The sequence below is a fragment of the Fulmarus glacialis genome, unplaced genomic scaffold (genome assembly GCF_000690835.1).
Source record: "Fulmarus glacialis isolate BGI_N327 unplaced genomic scaffold, ASM69083v1 scaffold4794, whole genome shotgun sequence".
NCBI lineage: Eukaryota > Metazoa > Chordata > Aves > Procellariiformes > Procellariidae > Fulmarus > Fulmarus glacialis.
Genome location: NW_009207266.1, coordinates 3,792 through 26,243, shown reverse-complemented (window position 1 = coordinate 26,243; position 22,452 = coordinate 3,792). Strand labels below are relative to the sequence as shown.

The 22,452-nt window shown below is 38.1% G+C and overlaps 1 protein-coding gene across 1 annotated transcript; it reads right to left on the bottom strand.

Annotated features, from left to right (window-relative positions):
- Positions 1–2,486: 2,486 nt before the first annotated feature.
- On the bottom strand, positions 2,487–18,238 carry GHR (growth hormone receptor; the record flags this gene model as incomplete). Its single annotated transcript, XM_009576010.1, has 7 exons — positions 2,487–3,904; positions 4,163–4,232; positions 6,991–7,081; positions 9,199–9,370; positions 14,248–14,426; positions 15,475–15,635; positions 18,109–18,238. Coding segments are annotated over 7 exons (1,760 nt in total), but the record flags the coding sequence as incomplete, so codon positions are not given.
- Positions 18,239–22,452: the final 4,214 nt, after the last annotated feature.

The following is a 22,452-nucleotide window of genomic DNA, read 5'->3' as shown; positions in this document are numbered from 1 at the left end:
ATGATAGTTCATTTGCATTAAGTTCTACAGAGGAAGTTGTTTCTACAGACAGTATAAACCACAAGAGAACACCAATGCCCCTCTCTGGCTTACCTTGTCCAATGGTTCAGGTAAGGTGAAATTCATATCAACACCAAGACACCTTAATTAACAAATATATTTGGTGTCTGAATGTGAGCAAGATGTCCATGCTTCCATTCTAGTCTGAAGTGCGGAGAGCCCTAATCAGCTCACCTAAAGCAGACACCTGTATCTGGTCAGCTAAGTAGCTCTTCAGACTATTAACTATAATGGTAACTTAGACCTACCTGACACAAAGATGTTTACATCCCTGGAGATGTTTTCTTCCACTGGGGATCAATTTAACTGCCAAAACATCGCCATCTATCATAACCCAGGCTTTTAGATAAGACAGAATCTACGCAAGACCTGTGCTGTTCTGGACCAGCACCTGGACTCCCGATTACATACCTTAAATGGCACTGGACGTCTGTGTAGAGGAAGTGAATCACACCCTCATTCCCTTGGGAGGAAATGGCTTACCCTTGTCTAGGTGGATTCCTCCAACAGCTCCCTCCCTACGTCTAGAGCGAGAAAAGAGGCAGCAGTGCATTACCAAGTTACGCACTGGGAGACGTTCAAGATACGGCGTTTGCCAGAGAGACAGACTATCTGACGTTTCTGACATTTCAGAGTTCATGTACTGCTAGGTTTTAACTATCCCTACAAGTAACTATTGAGGTTTGTCAGAATATCTGATTTGTGGATTCAATTGTAGGTGTAAATCTAGAACTAGGGCAGCTTATTTATTTGCAGCCACAGGCTGTTCTAGCCAGAGGTAAACTGGTCTCCCAAATTAGTAACATGTCTTGGCCAGTTCTGGGTACAGCATGTCCTATCTCCATCTATAAATTTAGGTCCATGCTTCTATTTTTAACTATATACTTATCAATCAGTGAAAACACTGATCTCATTAGGCATTGCTTCTATTCTAAGGAAAGCTGCATTCTACTTTATTCAATGAGAAATACTTGATTTCCCCTAATAAAATCTCTATTTTCCATTAAAAAAATAATTATCTGCAATCAAACACGTTATGTCAGGACAGATCAAGGACAATACATTTATTAAACTTTGAGAAAAACAAACAAAACACTGACATAAGGAAAGTTAAATAGAAACTGAAAGACACATCTTCTGACGGGTGTATAATGGTTTGTGTGACCAGTAAAGTACCAAAATGACATTCTGAGTTTGATTGAGGTATTTAACTATTTTTGGCAATAGAAACAGAGTAAGAAACTTCTTCCAAACACACACATAGGCATTACTTGCATTAGTGTCTATCATCTATGAAATTTTATATGAAACTAAATAATGTAGCTGTTAGAAAAATATAGCAGCAAATTAGCAGAATATCTAATGCACATTTACCATAAAGTACGTGCTAAACTTAAAAATCCCACCCAAAAGTTGGGCCCAGTCCTGTAGCCCTTGGTCACAAAGAGAGCATCAGTGAGTTCAGTAGGAGACATCATGAGCAAGACCTGTATTCACTGCACTTCATACACTTCTGTTCAGGTCAGAGAAAAGAAATGAACGTCCCTATTTGCTTTCTAAGAACCCTGCTATGATGAAACCATGGCCTAGGAAGGTAACTTCTGAAGCAATAATAGTTCATTGCAAAGCTCCATCAAGTTCTTAATATACGTAAGAACAAAGAGAGCTTTCCCACTGAGTTTCAGTTTCCTCTCCTTTCCTTCTGAAATTCTGCCTAACACGGTCAGAGGAGATGCTGTTAGGCTGCAAAAATGAAACCCGCTTTTGAACAATACTGTATTCAATTCCCTTGTTCCACTGAAGTCTTTTAATCCTGTTATATCTTTAAAAATGAACTGCTGGCTAACTCCTGAAGTCCTAATTTTATTTTTTTAATCAAGACTTTATGTGACGCAAACTAATAAATCTAGTGATACCTTTGGCAGTAGGAGGGCTTCAGAAGTTGGTCAAATGTGAAGAGATTATGCTGCTAAGTCACCAGAGCTTATTCATGTGTTCTCAAAAATTTTCAGTGGAAGTATAGTTTATATACTGTTTAATACTGTGGTCAACAAAATTTTGCTTATAAAAAAGTGTATTATTAGCATTAACCAGAATCTGATGAAGAACAGAATAATTTGCCCGAAAATTTTGTATATTTTAATGTTTTCTACAAAACTTTAAATTGAATGTATATTTCTATATTAGTTACCATAAGAAAGTAATAGAATCAGTTACTTTAAGTTTCTACAATATTTCAAAATTTCTCTACAGGTTTCTTTGGAGGTATAAAATGGCTCTAAAAATCTATTTTTTCTCTTTGCTGCAAACAAAACTTTTATAAAACAGAAAACTCCTTTTTAAGATTGCAGCAATTACATTCCTTAGATGGGTCGTCATAATTGAACTACAGTGTGTAGTGTAATATAAAATGTTTATGTTTTTATGACTAAAATATTAAAATATATTTTACTAATTTATATAAATCAAAATAGATGTGTTATTTATTCAAGCTAGTTTTGTTTTTTCACCTATATGTTCAGTTCCCAATTATTGATATAAAGATCTCTGCCAACAGCACAGTTTTTACTAAATTCTTAGACTTTAAACCACCTGATTTTTAGCTTTATCAAAATGCGTGATTTACTGTACATTAAACATAGTAATTTCAATGTTTAGTACCACAAAAATCAACACCCACAAGACACGGCTAGTAAAACAGTCTCAAGACAAATTCATAGATAATATTTACAGAACACAATAGGAATATTTTGATGAATATTTTATGTTGCAACATTTCAGATAAAATTATAAGAACCACGAGAAACTTTTAGACTTCATTTTGGTTTCAGCATACAAGCCCAAGCTGACTGCTGTGAAATACTGCACACACCTAGTCAAAGAAGAGCTACGGCATGATTTTGTTCAGCTGGTCTGTGCTCACGTAGCCACAAGACATATTGAATTCCTTGTCTGGCACAGGCAGTGCAGTTGCATTGAGCACAAGGCCTTGTGGAGAGTGAACGATATGAATAGACGTATAGTCTGGGACAGGCATCTCTGAACTTGGGGTTTCTGCTGTTGAAGTTCCAAGATTGACACCGGTAGTGGTAAGGCTCTCTGTGGTGAAGTAAGCGTCCTCGTTACAGCTTTGCTCCTGAACATGCGGCTCATCCTCTTCCTGGGAAGTCACAGCAATACATTTTTTCACATCTGCCTCACAGAAGTAGGCGTTGTCCATGGTGAAGTTTTGTTCTGTGCAGCCTCCACACTGTGCTCTCCCCACCTTGGATTTCTGCCCTGGTGAAAGTACAACACTGCCTGCTGGAGTAATATCACTCACTTGCGCGTAAAAGTCAGTGTTTGTCAATGAATTCTGGTTACTTAGCTGGGTATGGACCGATGGACTAGCTGAGTCAATGCTGTCTGCAAAAGGTGGCCATGGCTGGCTATTTTCGGACTGCGTACTCATACGCGGTTGTTGGGTGTCTGTGTCGGCAAGGCTTGGAAGTGACTCATCTTTTCTATCAAGGCACAAGAGATCCTCTTCTTTTTCAGTTACCTTTTTGAACTGATCAATATCAGAGATGGCATCACATGTGTCGCTTGCACTGAAGTCTGTCTCTGGAATATCTGGTTCACAACAACTGGCCCGTCCAGAATCATCATCCTTTGCTCCCAAGCAAGTGTGAGGTTTCAGATGATCTTCACTCAGGAGCCTGTCGGTATCTGAGACTCTGTTCTTTTCATTAGGGTCTTCTATGTCCAACTCAATAAACTCAACCCACAAGTCGTCGTTGTATAGCTGGGTCTTGTAGTTGTCATGGCTGGCTAAGATGGAGTTCACTTCATCTAGCTTTCCTTTCTATAAAGCAAGAAAAAATAAATGTTATAAAGGAAATAATAAAAATGCTTGCGCTTTTTATGATGTTAACTTAAGGAAAGGTAACTGTAGCTGATGTAAGCATTGTAAGGGTTTTTTTATTATTTTATGAAAACTAATTCCGTGGCGACTCCTCCCACATAAAAATTTTTTCTGACAAAATTGTTCTGCCTGGGACAACAATTGTCACCTGCTACTACCACCCTGATTCCCACTGTAGATTTTAAAGCACGATATTACCTTCAAGAGATCGGGGTCAATCCCTTTAATCTTTGGAACTGGCACAGGAGGAAAAATCAGCATTTTTAACCTGGAAAAAATAAATCATGGCTTTTAATTGACAGTAGTCCTTTCTGAGGAAGTTAGGAAGAAGAGAGCCTTACATTGCGTTTATACTTAATTACTTCAAAACTGAAATGTTAGAAAATTGCTTTTCAAATAGTGCTAAGGAAAAGAACGATTGTTTTCTCTCACTGCAAATAAAAACCAAAGTTTTCTGCAGCCTTCCTTGTTGAAATCACATACATTTATGTGGGAATCCATTTTGGAGTCTGGTCTTTGATAATTTAATGCTCTATAGAAAGAGAGTAAATTCCTAGAGCTCTGTCAATAGTTTCCCTTTTTACATAATTTTCCAAGGAACCTCATACAAGCCTCAGTGTGCAGAGTGACTTTCCCAAAATTTTCTTCTCGGGGACACAGTAGTCTTGCATAAGTCCAATAAATGTAAATAGGGGAAGAGAAAAAGGGAGTTGGTGAAAAGAGAGAATTATTTTAGAACTCATAAATGAAACACAAACACAGCTGCAAAAATTTAGGCTAATATTTTGCCATCTCTATGACACTTCTGTTTCCTGAATTATTAACGTAACAAGTAATATGTAGTAACAACAGGGTTTTACCCTTGTAGAGAAAGGACTAGTAACTTGCTTATGCATGTACATACTGTGGAAATACATAGTATTCTAATCCTTCATAAAGTGAATTTCTAATTCTTTGAGGAGGCAAAAAATTAAAAAAAAAAAAAAGAAAACCCAAATAGAAGGATGATTTTCCATTAATAATAATCCAGCAATAGCAGGTCATGCCTATCTCCTCCATTTTACCTCCCTGCTTGTTTTGCAAACAGATAAACTGTAGGTCCCAAAAGGAAAAGTCAGCATTCTCTTTATAATGAGTTACTTGCCTATTTTAGAAAGTAAACTATGGGAATGGTAGATCCAAATCAAAATATTAGTTTTGCTGCATTGTTAGTGACCTTGGTAAGGTCCAGAGAGGATCAGAGGAGTCTTTAGCAGCGCTAGAGAGAAATTTAGGCACCTTCTGCCTAACTATGGAAGGCCCAAATTCCCCAGCTGTTTTTGTTTTTGGCAGACCTTCACAGTTCTGCCCAGCAAGCCTCAATGAGAGCCAGAAATCCACTAATTTTCCACCTAATCCCTGGAGGGGCTGTGTTAGCTGTGCACTGGCTGGGCTCTCAGGGTACCATTTTAAGACTCGCACTTACAGTTGAATCCACAAATCAGCTATTCTGACAGGATTGGGCACTGCTTCTAACAAAACAGACATAGGATTTTACCAGTTGCTGCCTGGAGAAGTCATTCAGGAGGGAGAACTACGCTCTGCTCCTTTCTTAGCCTTGCATAATTTAAGCCTGCATCTCTCAAGAGTATGGGCTAACCCTATGGCATCTGTCCTAGGGAGCCTGGTTCAGATCTTGTGAGATCAGAATTGAGGAAAATATGAATTGGTATCTTTTCAGATACAGGAGGAGACCAAGCCTGGATATTTTGCATTATGGGAAATCTGTGCAGCCGGCTCTTCTGTAGAATACATTGCCCCTCCCACCACAACGTGCACCAGTTTGAACGAAAGGGTGCAGGCCCACAGGTCCAGAAAAACTTTCCAGATGAAGGGTCCTCAGTGGAGAAAAGCCTGCTCCAGGAGTCATGATTAGCATGGAAGATATTAACATGGAAGATATTAACCTGATTTGATCAGAGACATGCTTCAGCCCTCAGGATCTTCTGTGACCAAGCCACTCCTTGCTCAGTGGGCTGACTTTAGTGAGCTCCTGCTCTGACATGCGAGTTGTTCTTGCCCCATTCTGACACATCAAGCTTTTGTGACGCATTGTATCAGGAGCCTTGCTCTTAACTCTGGGACCAGGATGCTATTGCAGGGAGTGGCTTCCTGAAATTAAGCTCTGCCAAAGCATAGTGCTGCTTGCCTGAATTATTTTTTAGAGCTGCTCCAACTGCACCATATTGTTTTCATTTCAATGACTTGTCCTTATGCTGTTATGTGCAAAACACCTCAGTGTTGATTTTGAAAGTGTATACACAAGACCACTGACAACATGCATGTGTGTGCTGGGACTTGACCATGGTGTTGCTCCACAGTCTAGGACAGTACTAGTATGGCATCCAAGCTGAATTATTCTGCCAAAACCCATCCGTGAACATGTATTAGGGGATGAATTAACTTTGAGACCATTTTGTCATTTTTATATATGTGTCATTGTTTCATTTTTACAAATGACACAATTTTATAATTTTTATAAATTACACAATCCTGTGCTTTGTTTTATTTTATTCCTGTTATTTACAGGAGCTGCAGTCTATCCACAGAGACCAAATACTCCCCTATGACTCAAGCTCCTTCCCTTGGCTCGATGAAGAAATAGTTACGTTAGTGGAATAGTCTAAGAACAAAAACAAATATATAGGCATATATTTGTGTGAAACTGTTGAAGAGTATGTGGGTAAAAATAGTATTTACAAAACTTGAATGGACTAAAAAACCAATCCCCTTCAAAGCCTAAGTAAATTAACGATGTAAATACTATGTAAATAAAATGTTCTGCAATCCAAAAGGAAGAGGAGCTGTCAACATAATCAGATTCCCGCTGCTGATGGCCCAGTACGTACATATGCCAGCATCCATGTAGCTTATGAGAATGGACAACAAGCTCAAAGTAGTTTCCAGTCCCTCAGATTTGAAACAACTGAAGCACCATATTTTTTAAGCTACAAGTACATAAAATCTGACAAATAAAAACTCTCTACCTTGGTTGTTTAGACAGCAGGATTAAGATCACTGTTACGGCCAGGCCACATGCTCCGAAGATAACAACTAAGAACCATGGGAACTCAATTTCTGAAACAGAAGAACAAAAACATGTTAGCAGGAATCTGCACCTCTGTTGCATCTTTAATTTCAACCTTCTCTTCCACCGCCTGAGGATTCCAGAGTGGTAAAAACTGATATGAGAATTTTTGGTTATTAAATATGAAAGTTCTGTGTTAAGCAGAAATAAAAATATCCTTTTGGTCTCAATAGTTTCCATACTGCATTCCACTGAGACTCTGTGCAAAAACAGACTGAGTTTTTAAATATAAATAAGATTGTAGGACAGACAATATATGTAGCAAAACCAGCCATGAGGAACATTCTGCCTGCTTGGAACATACTACCGGTAGTCCTGACGGCATATAATACCACAGACCGTGTTACTGCTTGTTTGCCCAAGCTGAGAGAACATTATTAATAGCATACTAAATCATAGGCAAACTATTCTTCCCTCACAGAAACTGAAATATAGTGGTGTCAAAAAGCATACTACTCCTCCTTCTAAAGGCCGAACATTAATTATCTTGTGAACCACCAACCAACCAAAAAAAAATATTCTCCCTTTTATTTACCTTGCAGGTGGCTACAAAGAATTTAGCTCATTGAGAAATGCAATTTGGTAGTAATGAAGAACAATGCTGATAAACGAAATGTTTTCTCTTTTAAATATTGGCAATTCCATTATACTTAAGCTGACAATGTAGAATATGAAGTATAGAGAAATTTATTCTGGCTGTAGTCTTAGATGCCTCTCATTTGTTCCCAATTTTAAGTTTTCCATACAAACGTCACTCATTTTTTGGGCCAAGGAATACTGGACAGAAAGCTTTAGAATTCTATACGTGAAGATAAATATATGTTCTTTTGGAGAAAAAAGAAAAAATTCAGGTACCAGTTTTAGCCGTGTGCTCCCAGTGTAGATTTTGAGTGGATGTGTTTTCAGGCATGAGTAAAGTCCTATCTGGATATGTCTGTGTTAGACAGGTCCCTATTTTAATGGAGAACCAGTAACTCCTTATGTCAGTGAGATCTGCGAATGTCCAGCTGCTTCAAAAAGTTAAAATATTGCATCTGAATTTAACTACTTTAAATTTTTAATACGCAAAAAATTTAAATTTTCATGCTGTGTTCCTAAAGGTGGTATACAAACCAAGCAAGAATAAATTCTCAATCAAATCAGATCACTGCTGCTGTGTGAGATGTATGGATATGGATCAACTTGCAGAATCTGGGTTGTAGTGACTGAAGAAAGCTGTGCTTGTAGGATGGCTTTAGATTTTCATAGTATTTTAACTTTATTCATATGAAAACCTTGACAAATTAATGTAGCTGAGGTTAATAAAATAATGCCACACGTCCAGAACATAAGCTGTTCATATAAATAGGAATTAAAACTAGTAAAACGAATAGTTAAAAAGGGGAATCTAGCAAGATTTTGAAAGATAAGAGTCATGGGCGGTTTTATTTAACACCTTCACTAATACCCTGGAAAGTGAAGTGAAGCAGCTTGTTAAAATAATTTGCTGAAGAGCTTATATTTTGAAGAGTTGATTTAGTAGCTCAAACCTGAGAATGCTTTAGGAAAAGGCACTATCTCATTCTTTTAATAGAAAAAATACGGTGCTCAATGGCTGTTTCTTGTTCTGTCTTTAATAGCACTTTAAAAACAAGTACAAGACAGAAGCAAGAATCATAAAAACACTCACTGTCCTTGATAGTATTGGGCAGATCAGAAAAGCACATGATTCTGATAAAAACTTAGCCAGCAGTATAACACTTTAACAGAAGTGACAATTCTTCTCTTCACTACTGGAGTGCTCATTTTAGACAATGAAGTATGAGATTTAACTGTATTTTAGGCTCTCTAAGATGTGCAACAGCAGTTATTATTTCTGATTCTTAAAGCTATCTGTATTTTTGCTCTCTGATGAGCTGTGAAACAGCCTTGCTGAGTTTACTTCTGAGCTTCTGTATGGAACTTGTACATTCTCAATCTCACCAAATGATTTTCATGTGGTAGGCTGAATTATCAATCTATTCAAGCATACAACATCAACGATAAGGGGAAAAAAAAAAAACCACCACCAAAAAGACAAAAAGACAGCATGGTTATAAAAACACTTTGCTGCACTTCGCTTATTTACCTTCAGCACAATGAACAAATTCAATGCCTGCTTGAGAGAAAGATATGTAAAGGATTTCACTGAACTCCCCAAATTTTTCGGAGGTACGTTGTCTTGATCGGACTCGTATCTCATAATCTCTTCCCATCTTCAGAGAGTACAGTGGAACCATTGTGGAGAGCCTGGGTTCTAACTGTAAAGACAGAAGGACTGTGATTTATTTGTTTGAGTTGTACTGCTTCTTGATTTCAGAAATAAACATTTGAAGGCGTTTCTGGTACTTGGAAGTGTAAGGATACCACGAGAATAGGTCAGAGAAAATTCACACCATTTACTTTCAACTTACTAGCCGTCAGGCTTTGCTGTGATTCAGGGGACCAAAAGTGGAGAATCCAAGCTCTCTGTAAATACAGTCAGTGAAGAAAAGCAGCTGCCCCCAGTTACATGCCATAAGTAGGTGGTGTGAACATCTGATCTTATCAAATTGGAAATCTTTTTTACCCTTATAACACAACATTACTGACTTCACAATGCCAAAAACCTTGTTAAAATATCACGGGAGTCTTAAAACTAGTGCAATCTCCACTACAGAATGAATTCTAAGAAGCAAAATTATTTACAGGCCTTCTAACCAGATGTATTGCATCTTACAGATGTATTTATTTGGGGAACATTGCATAGCTCCCAAAATCTTCAACTATATATGAAATGTGATAATGGAGACTCTGTGAGAGCTGGCATCGGATTGTCGGTCTTGAGACTTCTATATTAACTGCAACATACTTAGATACTGCCGCATATCAAAACTATGTAGGAAGTCACATTAGAGATCTTAGTACGTGAAATCTCTCTCTTCTTCTATTACTCCTCTAAGAATATGTATTTTAGCTCCAACAGCCCAACAAAAGTATATAAAAATAAGGAAAATGTGCTCAAAATAGAAATCCATGTGGCAGATGTTATATTCTACTTTTACTTCATAATCAAGGAGGATACTGGCAAAATTCATCACGGGCTACAATTAAAACACCTGGAAAACAGCAGCCATTGGGGATTTGAAGGAACCTTCAATAATACAATCCTATAATCACTGTAGCTGCATAATCTAAACTTGAGACACACTCTGTTGGTAGCTACGATCTGTGGAGTTCTCTGATCCCTGGGGGCTCCAGACTGAAATGTTCTGAGAAGCCACCAGTCAGATTTTGGAGGAGGCAGTGATCCCAGGCAGACTGCTTTTCTCTGCTAGTGGTTGAGCACAAGATTGTGGAGAACCATTGCTCTACACCACAAAGGTTTTTAACATGTGAAGACTATCCAGTTGGAAAGTGTTGGGAAGGGAATACAATATATACTAGTCCAGTTTACTCATTTCATGCTATGAAGCCACAAAGAAAGAACACACTGAAGTTTTACAGGTAGGTTTTTTTTTTTGGTTGGGGTTTTTGGGGTTTTTTTTGTTTCTTTTTTCTGAGACAGTTAGTGGAGATTCTTAGGGATGCTGGACCACACAAAATTTTATGTACCCCAAACAATGGTGGCACTTGGAAAAAGCAGTATGCAGGCCAAAATAGAGCCCTGAAAAATATGAGGTAAAATTACTGTAGCTGTGTACCTGAAATTGCAAGAGTTCCTAAAGAATAGATAGTTGATTAATGGGCAGGATGTCTCTAGTCCATCAATGAACTAACAAAACTTTACGTAAGACATCTGGATGGAGCAAGACATACAGACTGGGGAACTGAATAGATAAATCGCATTTGTCATATCGATTAAATCAATTAAAAGCTGTATGAGAGACATGATAAAAGATAACTAATAAAAATGCACAGCATAATATAGCAACCTCATTTAAAGTATGTGAAGGGAGCTTGGAACCAGACCGCTGGGTTGCTGGACTTACTGCGTGCTGTTCAGTGTAGACAGAGTGATGCTTGTGACTGCCATACTAAAGACACGTGTGACAAACCTGCTGTCACGCTGAGCTGTGTGACTGCACTGCCTGCGTGAGTCTGGCCCTGTAAGAGGGGGTTAACACAAACTGCGGGGCAACTGTTTGTCACTAGTCATCTGGAGCCCCTGGGACCCTGAGGGTGCCCACTGGGATGGGGCACCAGAGGCAGAGGCTGGCCCAGGCACGACAGGCAACACAGGAACCAAGGCAATGGCTTTCACCAACTTCAGCAGAAAAATGGTGAAAACTGGGAGGCGGGCAGTACCAGGGAAAGGTTCAGAGGTACCCTGGGTAGGCATAGCACAGGGTCGGGCACCCATGCAACACATGGAGATATTAGGCTGTGTATCCAGTGCAGTGCAGGGAGATGAATTTCGCATCCCTCAAACGAGTAAGCCCTGAATCTCAGCCACAGTGCTGTATGGACACAACAATGGCGTTCAGCTCTGGAGTGAGTACTCCATGCTTCCCTGCCCTAAGCATACTTAACTGCAGTGTGAAATGGACGTTTTCCAGCAAAAATTCAACAAGATAATGAGAGCCAGCGGAGTCCTCCCTGGTCCAGCACGGAGGACTGAGCAGTGATCACCAGTTTCATCCCATACTAGGTGAATCTGGGCCTGGGTTCTTTGGGTTTTTTTTAGTAAGTCAAAAGATCAGGCTGATCTAAAATATGATAAATAACTAAAGGAAAATTAGACTTCCAAGATTCCCTATCACACATACATTTTTAAGCACTTCATAGACAGACACTTCACTATGAAGTCATCATTCTTCACTATGCTCAGCTAATGTGTGTTTTCACACCTTGTCTGAAAAACACAGCAGCCTCACAAGGTCTGTGTAGCTATTGCTAGTCATGACTAGTAAACTTGGATAGGCATAAGGGGGGACAGAATTTTAGTCTAGTAATGTAATGGGTAACACTTCAAGATAAGAGGGCAGAATTTTAAAAAGATACCCAGCAAGGAGCTAATAACAATGAAATTTTTTCAAAGTGTGAGCTAGACTACATTTGGCTCTCTCATGAACACCTGCTATATGAAGGTAGGGATTTTATTGTTTTTAGGAAGTTTCTCAGAAAATAATTTTGATCCTCTTATCACTATAACTTACTGTTATAATACTTTACTAATTAATCTTTTAGTCCTCTTTCAATTCGTGAGTTATCTATTTTTAATTATGAAATGGATTGAAAAAAATGAATGCTGTACATGAAAAACCAAGCAGGTTCATCCCAAAACATCTCAAAAAATTACAAACAAGTTTCAGTAAGGGGGAGACTTAGCACAATTAAAGTACTATAAATTAATTTTTGTATCAGTTTTTTGTATCAGTTATATGTACAAAGCATTATGGTATATTTAAGCAGTCAAAGATTAGCCTTTGTGTAAAAAGTAGTAACAACAGTATAACTAGACATTTATCTCTTTACTGCTTCAATACTGATTACAGAAGATATTTGTAGCGAAGAATGCAAAGAGTGAAATTGTTGCTCCAATGCTGTTATTCAGAGTTTTGCTATTGTCTTGGGCCAGACCAAGATTTTGTTCAGAAATTTCTCTTTTGTGCTCTGATAGTGTCCCAGGGAATTACACTATGTTTGTGCTTTTAAGCTGAAAGGCACAATAACATCCAATATATACAGCTGCAGTACAACATAATTTATAGTACTATTTTTCTTGAGGCAAGTATAGTATTCAGCAATTCCTTATCTGTTTTCTGAAAGAAGAAAAACTGATCTTCAAACCTTTGCTTTCCTGAGAAGAACTATTCTCAAGGCATGCTGGAATTATTGCTTGTACTGGAGCAAGAACAAAGCTTTATTAGAGTATTTATATGATTGATATCTAAAGGCTTATAAAAAAATAAAAAATGTGCATTTTTAAAGAGGTATCCGTATTGCCACCTGCTTTTGTAAATCCCATAAATACTCTGCAGATTTTCAAGTTCTTATGGAGTATTGATTTACTGCCTAAACTTAGCTCCTTCTGAAGGCTTCAAAATATAGAGACTGTACAGAAAGCATAGCTTAAACCAGTATAGAAAGAAATTCAGACAAGTATTAGGAAGAAGTTATAGACATTATAGGCCTGTTTGGCTGCAGACTTAATAATAAGGAGTAGGATAAACAGAAAATGCTAACATTGAGAAGGATCAGAGGTGAGGAGGGTCTTTCACAGATGAAGGCAAGCAAACCAGTTAGACTATATTTCAATTGGTGAATTTGCCTTTTGTAGATTAAGACAAATTCGTAACAGTATTATCTGCTTTCCTTCTGTCAGTTAACTCAGTTCTTATTAATAAGAAAGCAAAGGAAGGGTTCTGCTCTGAAATGAGGTTCTTATTGCATTGAACTGGTATTCAGGAAGAGTTCTCCATATGCAAATATGCCATGACACACTGGTACTTAGCCTATGCATTCAGGTAAGCTGGGTACAATTTCTTCCCCGTAATAGGAAAACTAACTACATGAGAAGTTAAGTGATTTTCGAAAAGAAAACTTAAAAGATTTGGGGTATATATATTTTATATTTTCATGGACTATCCATATATGTCCAAATTTGCCATTGCTGTCTGGTATGAAATCTGTATGTCTTATCTATGTTGCATTATTTTTATTTGCTTATTGTATCAAATTTTAAATTATAACTCAACACTTTTCTTTCTTTTTTTTTAATTTACTGAAATTATAATTATAAATACAGGTACCCTGAAAAATCCGGACTGACATGGTGACATTTTCCAAACAAGATATTCCTGTTCCAACTACTAAAAATACCATGCACTGTTTCAAATAGCTGAGGTCTAGCAAAACAATAGAGAAATATTTTATTCTTGAAAAAACTTGTATATATCTGACTATGGCTATACTTTCTAATCTAACACAGGGATTTCAGGGTTTATTATTATCCTGCATGCCAACTATCTTGACACATAAAGTTACAATGTTTGCTAGAAAACAACAGAGGATATGGGTATATTGTTTAAGACTTAAAGTATCATCTAATTAGCAATTACAAACCTGTTGCTTTTCGTAGTAGTACAAAAGTGTTAGGGACAGAACAAGTCTGCACTGTACTATGACTATTGTATAATAAATATTTGCTTCATACCTCCTTCCATTTTGTCTCATTAACTTCTTTGTACTGCAATTCATACTCCAGAGTAATCCATCCTTTCTGAACATCTGCTGTTGGTGGTGGATCCCATCTTACTTGGATATCCCCATGGATCCCAGTCTGACTAGTATTTAGCAGAGTCCAGTTAAGGTGGACAGGGGGATCAGGTAGTACTGTTTAAACAGAGTATTTGGAATAAAACAGCCAGTTTTCAATGTGAAACGTTCATTCTTACTACACACTGTTAAATGATTTCAGGACTAAAAAAGCATTAACCAGATATTTGCTGATTAAAATCTAAACCTATGAGTCAATGACAAAGTCAAAACTACAAGTTTTGTAACAAGAAGGCACCCTGCCATTGGCGGTAGACATGCTCTGCATAAATCTCACCTGAGTGACTAATAAAGCAGACTAAGGATATATTACCTATTACACTACATTTCCCAATAGCAGCTTATAAAACACGGAGACATAAACAGTTCTCCATCAAAATTTAAATTCAGAGTTCTCACTAAAAATAAAAACACTAGTTGGAGTAACAAAGAAAGATAAATCAAATATTTGGTAACTAATATAGAAGTACACTGAAAAACTATGGTATCTGAAAAATTAATCTGATTTTGCTCAGCTGAAGAAAAGAGAGCAGTGGGTAATCTAGTCACTTGCAGGAATAAATTAATTGCATATACATACACCACTGCTCTGAACAAGCAATAACATTTGCAGAGTCCCTGGCAGTCACAATTCATATTGCAATAAATAAAAATTATAGCTTAGAAATGCTAAACATCCTGATTCTGTAGATTAGTGTTGATTCAGGAACAAAAACCTGTTTTTTTCCAGAACTTTGCAGAATCAAGATTTTAACGCCATCCTTGCTCACACTGAACCAAGGGTATGTAGCATCCATTAAAAAGGGCTCAGAGTGACAGCAAAGGCAAGCTCATCTGCACACATTTGAGAGACCGCCAATAGTCAGAAAGAGAAATCACGTATCTGCTTTTATCCTTTAAGCTTTCTTCCAGTCTGAGCAATATTTTCTGGTGGATCACATTACATATGTTACAAAACCAAATCCCTTCCTATATATCATATTTTTTAGAAACTAACCTTTCTGAGAGGGAAAATTTAAATACAGTGTGAGTAATATGAACGCTTATAGCATCACACCTATTGCAATATAAAAATATAGAGGTAAAATGCATAATGGAAGCATACCTATTTCATCAACACTGAAACATTTTTCATCAAATACTTCATCTTTATTGGCAAGCTTAACACAATACGGTATCCAAATAGAGGTGTAGGACGTGTTGAAATAACAACTGTTTTCTCCCGCAGTGATATAATCAGGGCATTCTTTCCAGTCTTCATCATTCCTAGAATGACAACAAAAATGTAATATACACGAGAGAGAGAGATTTATAGAACTTAAAAAGTACAAATTATAGATGTTAGAAGACATTGTTGATAAGTCATATTACAAGACATTGTTGATAACTTTTACGGAAGTGAGAAAAACATGTCAATATTGATTGTGATTTACAATGAAACCAAACCACTATCCAAGCAACCTGCATAAATAAGTTTAGGTTCTCATGTACTGTTAGTGGCATTTCTGTGCTTTGGATGCTGCTTCCAAAAGCACAGTCAGAGAGCACATCTTGCCACGCTGGCAGGTGCTAATGACTACCAGCAAGGAGAAACTTAGGTAAATTTGGTATGCATTTAAGCAACTGTGGTTCAGGCAAAGTTAAATTGCAGTAAGATGCCCGTCTATATAATGAGGTCTGAAACAGTGAAAGCCAGTCCTTACGGCAGATCAGTACTGCACCACCTGCAAAGCCAAGGACAAGGGAGTGCGTTGCCCTGGGGAGCTGAATCGGGGTGTAGGCACTGGAGCATTGATCACTCACACGGGGAAATGCCCAAGGGTGGATGCTGCAGGAGACCTGGCACAAACCAACCCAGGACTGCAGGATGTGAACGAAGGAAAGAGAAATACAGGGCTTTGAGTGAGGACAGGCTAAATTCCTTGGGATACAAAACTTCTAAAACACAGGCTTGGAACTACTAGCAAGAAACCTCTTACATTTTTCCATTCTGGCTTTGTTCAAAAATTCATAAATGTTCTTTGTAAATAAAAGAATTGCAGCAGGAAATATCACATCCATTTCATCTCTTAAAAAAGACAAACCAGCAGAAGAGCGGCATGAACTCTCAGACTGAGAAACACTTCTACTTGTGTAGGGTCATTTTCATACGGCCAAGCTGAAACTAATCAGCAAGTTCAAAACCAAAAAAGTCTTCAGTTAAAGCAAAACGTGAACGACCAAGTTGTTAGAAATAGTCTACAATAGGAGAAGTGACAGACATTTATTCAGTATTTCTGAAGTCACTTTAGAAGAACAAATCTCATAGCGAACAGATCTGCTGTTGCTGTTCTTTATCTCAATATTATCTCTCAGCCCAAATATAGACCGAACAGGGATCTTTTCAAAAATTACAGTCTTGGTTTGTTAAAAATACACCGTAAATGCCTTTCCTTACTAAGAGCCATTGAAGGTGTACAGAAGGAGGATTAAGCTAAATTAATTACGCCAAGTGCAGCCTTCAATACTGGAGTGGGTGCTTAAGAAGTAAAAAGGCAGATGCTACATAAATTGAGTAAGAAGCATTTCTGCCACTAAGCACAGGTCTTGTGCCTAGCTGATGAGACCAGACACTTTTCTAAAGGAAATGCTGTAGCTCTGCCAGAGTCAGGACTTGATAAAGGTGTACGCGGTTAAGATACTATGACTTGTGTTAAGTAGGAGGCTGGGTTAGCTGATAAAGTTCAGTCCTGAGCCATAAGTGTTGCTTGCACATTGAAACAGAAATATTTTTAATGTGGATGTTCAATTCACACCTTTTATTGCAGTATTCTAATTTCTAGGACAAAGATGAAATACATGATCCGCTCAATGTATGTGGTACTGCTTTATCGCTGAGTTGAATTAATTTTTAAAGTTTGTACCCTCATGGTACATGGCACTGACAACTGTCAGCTAAACATTTACACTCAAATAGTGGTTTTAACTTGGATTCCTGTATTTCTGAGAGGTCTCGGAAGAGTAAGTAAGAAAGCCAGCCTTGCCATTAGGCTTAAGTTTGCTAAGCAAATGTATCATCACCAGTAGGAAAGTGTCCGTAGATCAAAAAGTTTGAAACCCAGTACATGACATGGAACAGAAACTCACATCCTCTTATTCCTGTGAAAAAAAGTCCTGTTTTCCTTAATATCCATTACTGCTAAAGTCATATGTCCTCTTTCAGGCTAATCATTGTAACAACCTGAAAATTACAAAAGCTTAAGTGGAATGTACATCAGAATTTAACAGGGCTCAATGAAAAGTAATCCCCAGTCTCAGAGCAGCCTTTTCACCTGGACTTTAATCTAGCAACACATCAATGGGAGCTTTATAAAGCTTTAATAAAAATTTGAAAGGGGCTTGTATCCAAACTCCACATCTGTGCACAGACATAACAAATCTAAGGTATCAACTGAAGTTCCCTATCAAAAACTCCTTTCCCAAGCCACACAGTGTTCAGTTTTGGATTCTGCAACCTGGACCTAAATTTAGTAAGAATGTGTTCTTAATTATCTGCCAAGTAATGCTTGTCGCTGCAAATTGCTTAATAATTAACAAATTTTGACATTGAAAAATATGCACTTAAAACACAGTTTTATGCCCTTAGAAACAGTATGGCTCATATCATAGAAAAAAATTATCAGCAACGAGCGAACAGGCATAGCAAAATATATGACTTCTCTCTCTTTTCCTCTTTCTTTTGTTCTTTCCATATTATTACCTTTTCATGTACAATAGTTGTATTGTTCCTGGAGCAGTGAGGTTATAAAAATTTCCGTCAGTCCAATAACATGAAAATGTCTCCAGTTCAGGTGATCTGCACTTGCTGATTTGTGGCCACTGCAAAAGGTCTGTCAGGAAAAATGACAGGGATCAAAAGGAGACACATTAAACAAATCCATAAGCCAGACTAACATGCTGTTAAAATTTTTAATGAATAATTAGCTTCTCCTCCAATTCCTTATGTACAATGAGGCAAGATTTAAATTATTCTTATGTGCATATATGTAGATGACTGTACATGTAGGAAGCCAAATTTGAAAGATGGGTTGAGCTCTCTTTTGTGCAGGGTAGCATTGTTAGTATCATAGCCTGACACACAGCGTGGGGACCTGCCAACCCTATAGCTGTAGTTGAATAGAATAGAATAGACTATTTCAGTTGGAAGGGACCTACAACGATCATCCAGTCCAACTGCCTGACCAATTCAGGGCTGACCAAAAGTTAAAGCAGGTTGTTACGGGCATAGTCCAAATGCCTCTTAAACATTGACAGGCTTGGGGCATCGACCACCTCTCTAGGAAGCCTGTTCCAGTGTTTGACCACCCTCCTGGTTAAAGAAATGCTTCCTAATGTCCAGTCTAAACCTCCCCTGACACAGCTTTGAACCATGTGTCCTGTCACTGGATATCAGGGAGAAGAGACCAGCACCTCCCTCTCCACATCCCCTCCTCAGGAAGCTGTAGAGAGCAATGAGGTTGCCCCTCAGTCTCCTTTCCTCCAAACTAGACAAGCCCGAAGTCCTCAGCTGCTCCTCAGAGGACATGCCTTCCAGCCCTTTCACCAGCTTTGTTGCCCTCCTCTGGAGGCATTCAAGGACCTTCACATCCTTTTTAAATTGGGGGCCCAGAACAGCACACAGTGCTCCAGGTGAGGCTGAGCTGAATACAGCGGGATAATCACCTCTTTTGACCAGCTGGTTATGGTCTGTTTGATTAGTTCAGTAGAGATACACCTGAATTAGCCTTGCACTTGCTTTACAGAAAGTGTGGTACTGCAGAGCTCGGTATTAGACCACCACAGCTTAGTATTTACCCAGCTGAGCAGTTTTGCAATGTGTCCACTCATTAAGAGTAGCTACCTTGAACTGAGTTCAGGTTTTTGTATACGACATTGTGTAGATATAACCTTGCTCTGAGAGAGATAAGGACAGCTCTAAGCATGTGCCTGTTCTGCCACATGCCGCTTCTATATTCATAATTTCTGTTCTTTGTCAAAACTGAAACGATGTAGGGACTGCTACAATTAGTCAGCCTCATCAACCCTTGTGAGAAAAATAAAAACAGAAGTTGTGGGTATGACTCACTCCTTTCAAAGTAAATACTTAACTTTTTCCTGATTTTTAAGGGTCTAATGCCAATGTTTCCTATTTGGCCTGGAAAGCCTGGAAAGGGAGATCACATGCACATGGAAGTGTCTACCTCTCTTCACTGACTATCTGGGAAATACGATCATTTATTTAAGAAAATTTCTCCATAAGGCACTTAAAATGTGTGTTTATGATGGGTGAAATCATCCCTGGCCAGGGAACGACATGATGCTACTGGATCCTGCATGTGAAGTTTTTTGCAAATATTTTTGCAGTATCACGACTGTGAATACCAGAATTTCAGACTAGATATAAGAAAGAAATTTTTTACGATGAGGGTGGTGAACCACTGGCACAGGTTGCCCAGAGAGATGGTAGATACCCCGTCCCTGGAAACATTCAAGGTCAGGATGGATGGGGCTCTGAGCAACCTGCTCTAGTTGAAGATGTCCCTGCTCATGGCAGGGGGGTTGGACTAGATGACCTGTAAAGGTCCCTTCAACCCAAACCATTCTATGATTCTATGATAATATTTGGCACAAAATATTCGCACTCAAAGTTGGCGAAAGTATTAAGGTACAGACATCCACACGCACCAGATGCTTCGTCCTGCGCATGAGGATTTTGTAGCCTTCCTGCATGTTGACTCCTTTATTTACGGCTCAGTCACAGCCACTCAACACCAGAGCAATTTGTATTTCTTGTGCTTAATGGTTCAAACTATGTGCTTTATATTATACATTGCCAAGCATCCACATCAGGCAGTAACTAATACATGACTATTATGAATTTCTGTTTTGTTCATCCCGTATCATTGCCTCATTTCACACTTTGGACATTGAACAAGGCCTGAACCTATGTTTGTAAATAAGAGATTTCGTAAGTTGGGTGGCTTACACCGCCCCCTCACCCCCTCCCAAGCATTTAGAATTCTTCTTGCCAACCTAGAATAGCTGATGTTTGATTGGAAAGATTTAAACAGAAAGGTTTTTTTCTTAACCAGCGTGTTCCATTTCACTGAACTTTAAATAAATTTCTTCTTAAAATTGAAACAAATTTTGAAGAGTTGCAGCAAATGCAAAAAATCACACTGTTCTTTTTCAGAAAATATTGAAACAAAACATTTTGACTATTGTGCCTGATTTTCTTTGGTATGGTATATTTGACAGCTTTGGCCTAAATCCCCAAATGCTTTTGATTGACCTTGATTCGAGCTTTTATACATTTTTACATCATTCCTCAATTTTCATGTGGTAGAAATCTTGATTAAAAACAGCACATGATCATGAAATTACAAACTGTCGTAATATAGATCCAAAATAAAACAGAAGATTCAAGAACAGTATTATAACTTTTTAAATGTATGAATGTTCCAGCTTTCAAACTTGAACTTTCTTTTCTATTTAATTGAAAATCAAATCATTGTTTAAAAACAAAATGAAGAAAAATAAATGAAAGTTTCTGCCTTTACTTCAAAGACGTAAGTAAAATTGCCTCAATTGCATAATACCTATAATCAACAAGACATAAGTCTCTCCCTTCTTCTATAAACAGATAGTGTGCAAGGAAGTACATGTTATGGCTTTTCCTGTTTCTATCCTCAGCTACATGCATCAAGAAAAAATATAGCTATTTTTAGTGACACAGGTTAAGAATTTGAGATAATGATATACTGGAAAACCCTCCTAAATGAGAATATTTCTGTTGATGCCTGCACCATATTTATAGCTAGAACATACACTATTTAAAGCTGTGCAGACCATGTCCTCATCTCCAGGGGTAAATAAAGTCGCACCGTCACTTCTTAACATGATGAAATGAACTAAATGGAATCAAACTTCACTTACATTTTGAGAGGTCCAGCAGGATCTTAGATATAGGCTCTACAATGTCTTAATAATGGATTCTGTTGAATTCACCAGCTTTATATACAAGCTAAATTAAAGACTGTAAGATGTACGAACTCTTCTAGGAAAACGGATCATAACACAGCCAGAAGTGGCATCAGTCACAATGGAGAGGATTACCAGTGCACACAGAATACAGATTAAGACTTGGTCTCTTACACCCAAACTTAAGAGGAACATATCCCTAAGGTCCCACTTTCTTTTCCACTTCCTCATGACAGGACTCTTAATTGTCTCAGGTGTTCCTTCAACAGGCACAAGAATTTCTGAGCAGGGAGCAGCTTTGTTTGGGATTCATATACTTTTGGTTTACCAGTTTATACATATATATACTTTTTTTTTTTTTTTTTAAATGACCAGTTCCATTTATAAGAAGAATTATCTTCTGATTGATTGTTTCCAGTTTTTGTGTCAAGTTTCCAGCCTTCAAGACCGCAGACTGGAGGAAACTTTGTCCTATTGGCTTGTATAAAACTTGGCACTCTTGGGGTAGATCTCCTGAATTCCTTATTCCCACACAAGTCAATTATCAGCATTGTACAGGACCCTGTGTGAGCTCCATCTCCTGAACAAACTGTACCAGAATGTGATAAAAGAACACAACAGCTCAGCTGAATGCATTTAGGCATAAAGGCAGCAGGGGACTGAAAGTAAAGGCTGTCAAACTGAGATTTTAAATAGACTAAAAAAGCAAAACAAAACATGGATACACACTTGCTCTTTTCCTACCTGATCCAATAAGTTCCGGTCAAATCGTCGTGAATAAAACCACTTGCTTCATTCAAGATAATGGCTTGGCTGAATATGCAGCTTCAACAGTAGAAAACATGGAAAAACTGGTAATCTGTGGCTTCCACTGTGACTACTAAGAAAGTTTGGTAGAAAAGTTCCCAGTCCTGCCCCTGGGTTTAGCTGAAGGTAAATGTTCAGCTGTCAGAACTGTGCTGCAGAAGAGTAAAATCTCTTCACATTTTGCTCTCGTTATGTTATGACCACAGATTAGCCATGGTCTAAACTCTGGCTCAGCCAGAAGAAACTCTGCCAAAACAGTAGCTAAAACAATGGTGTG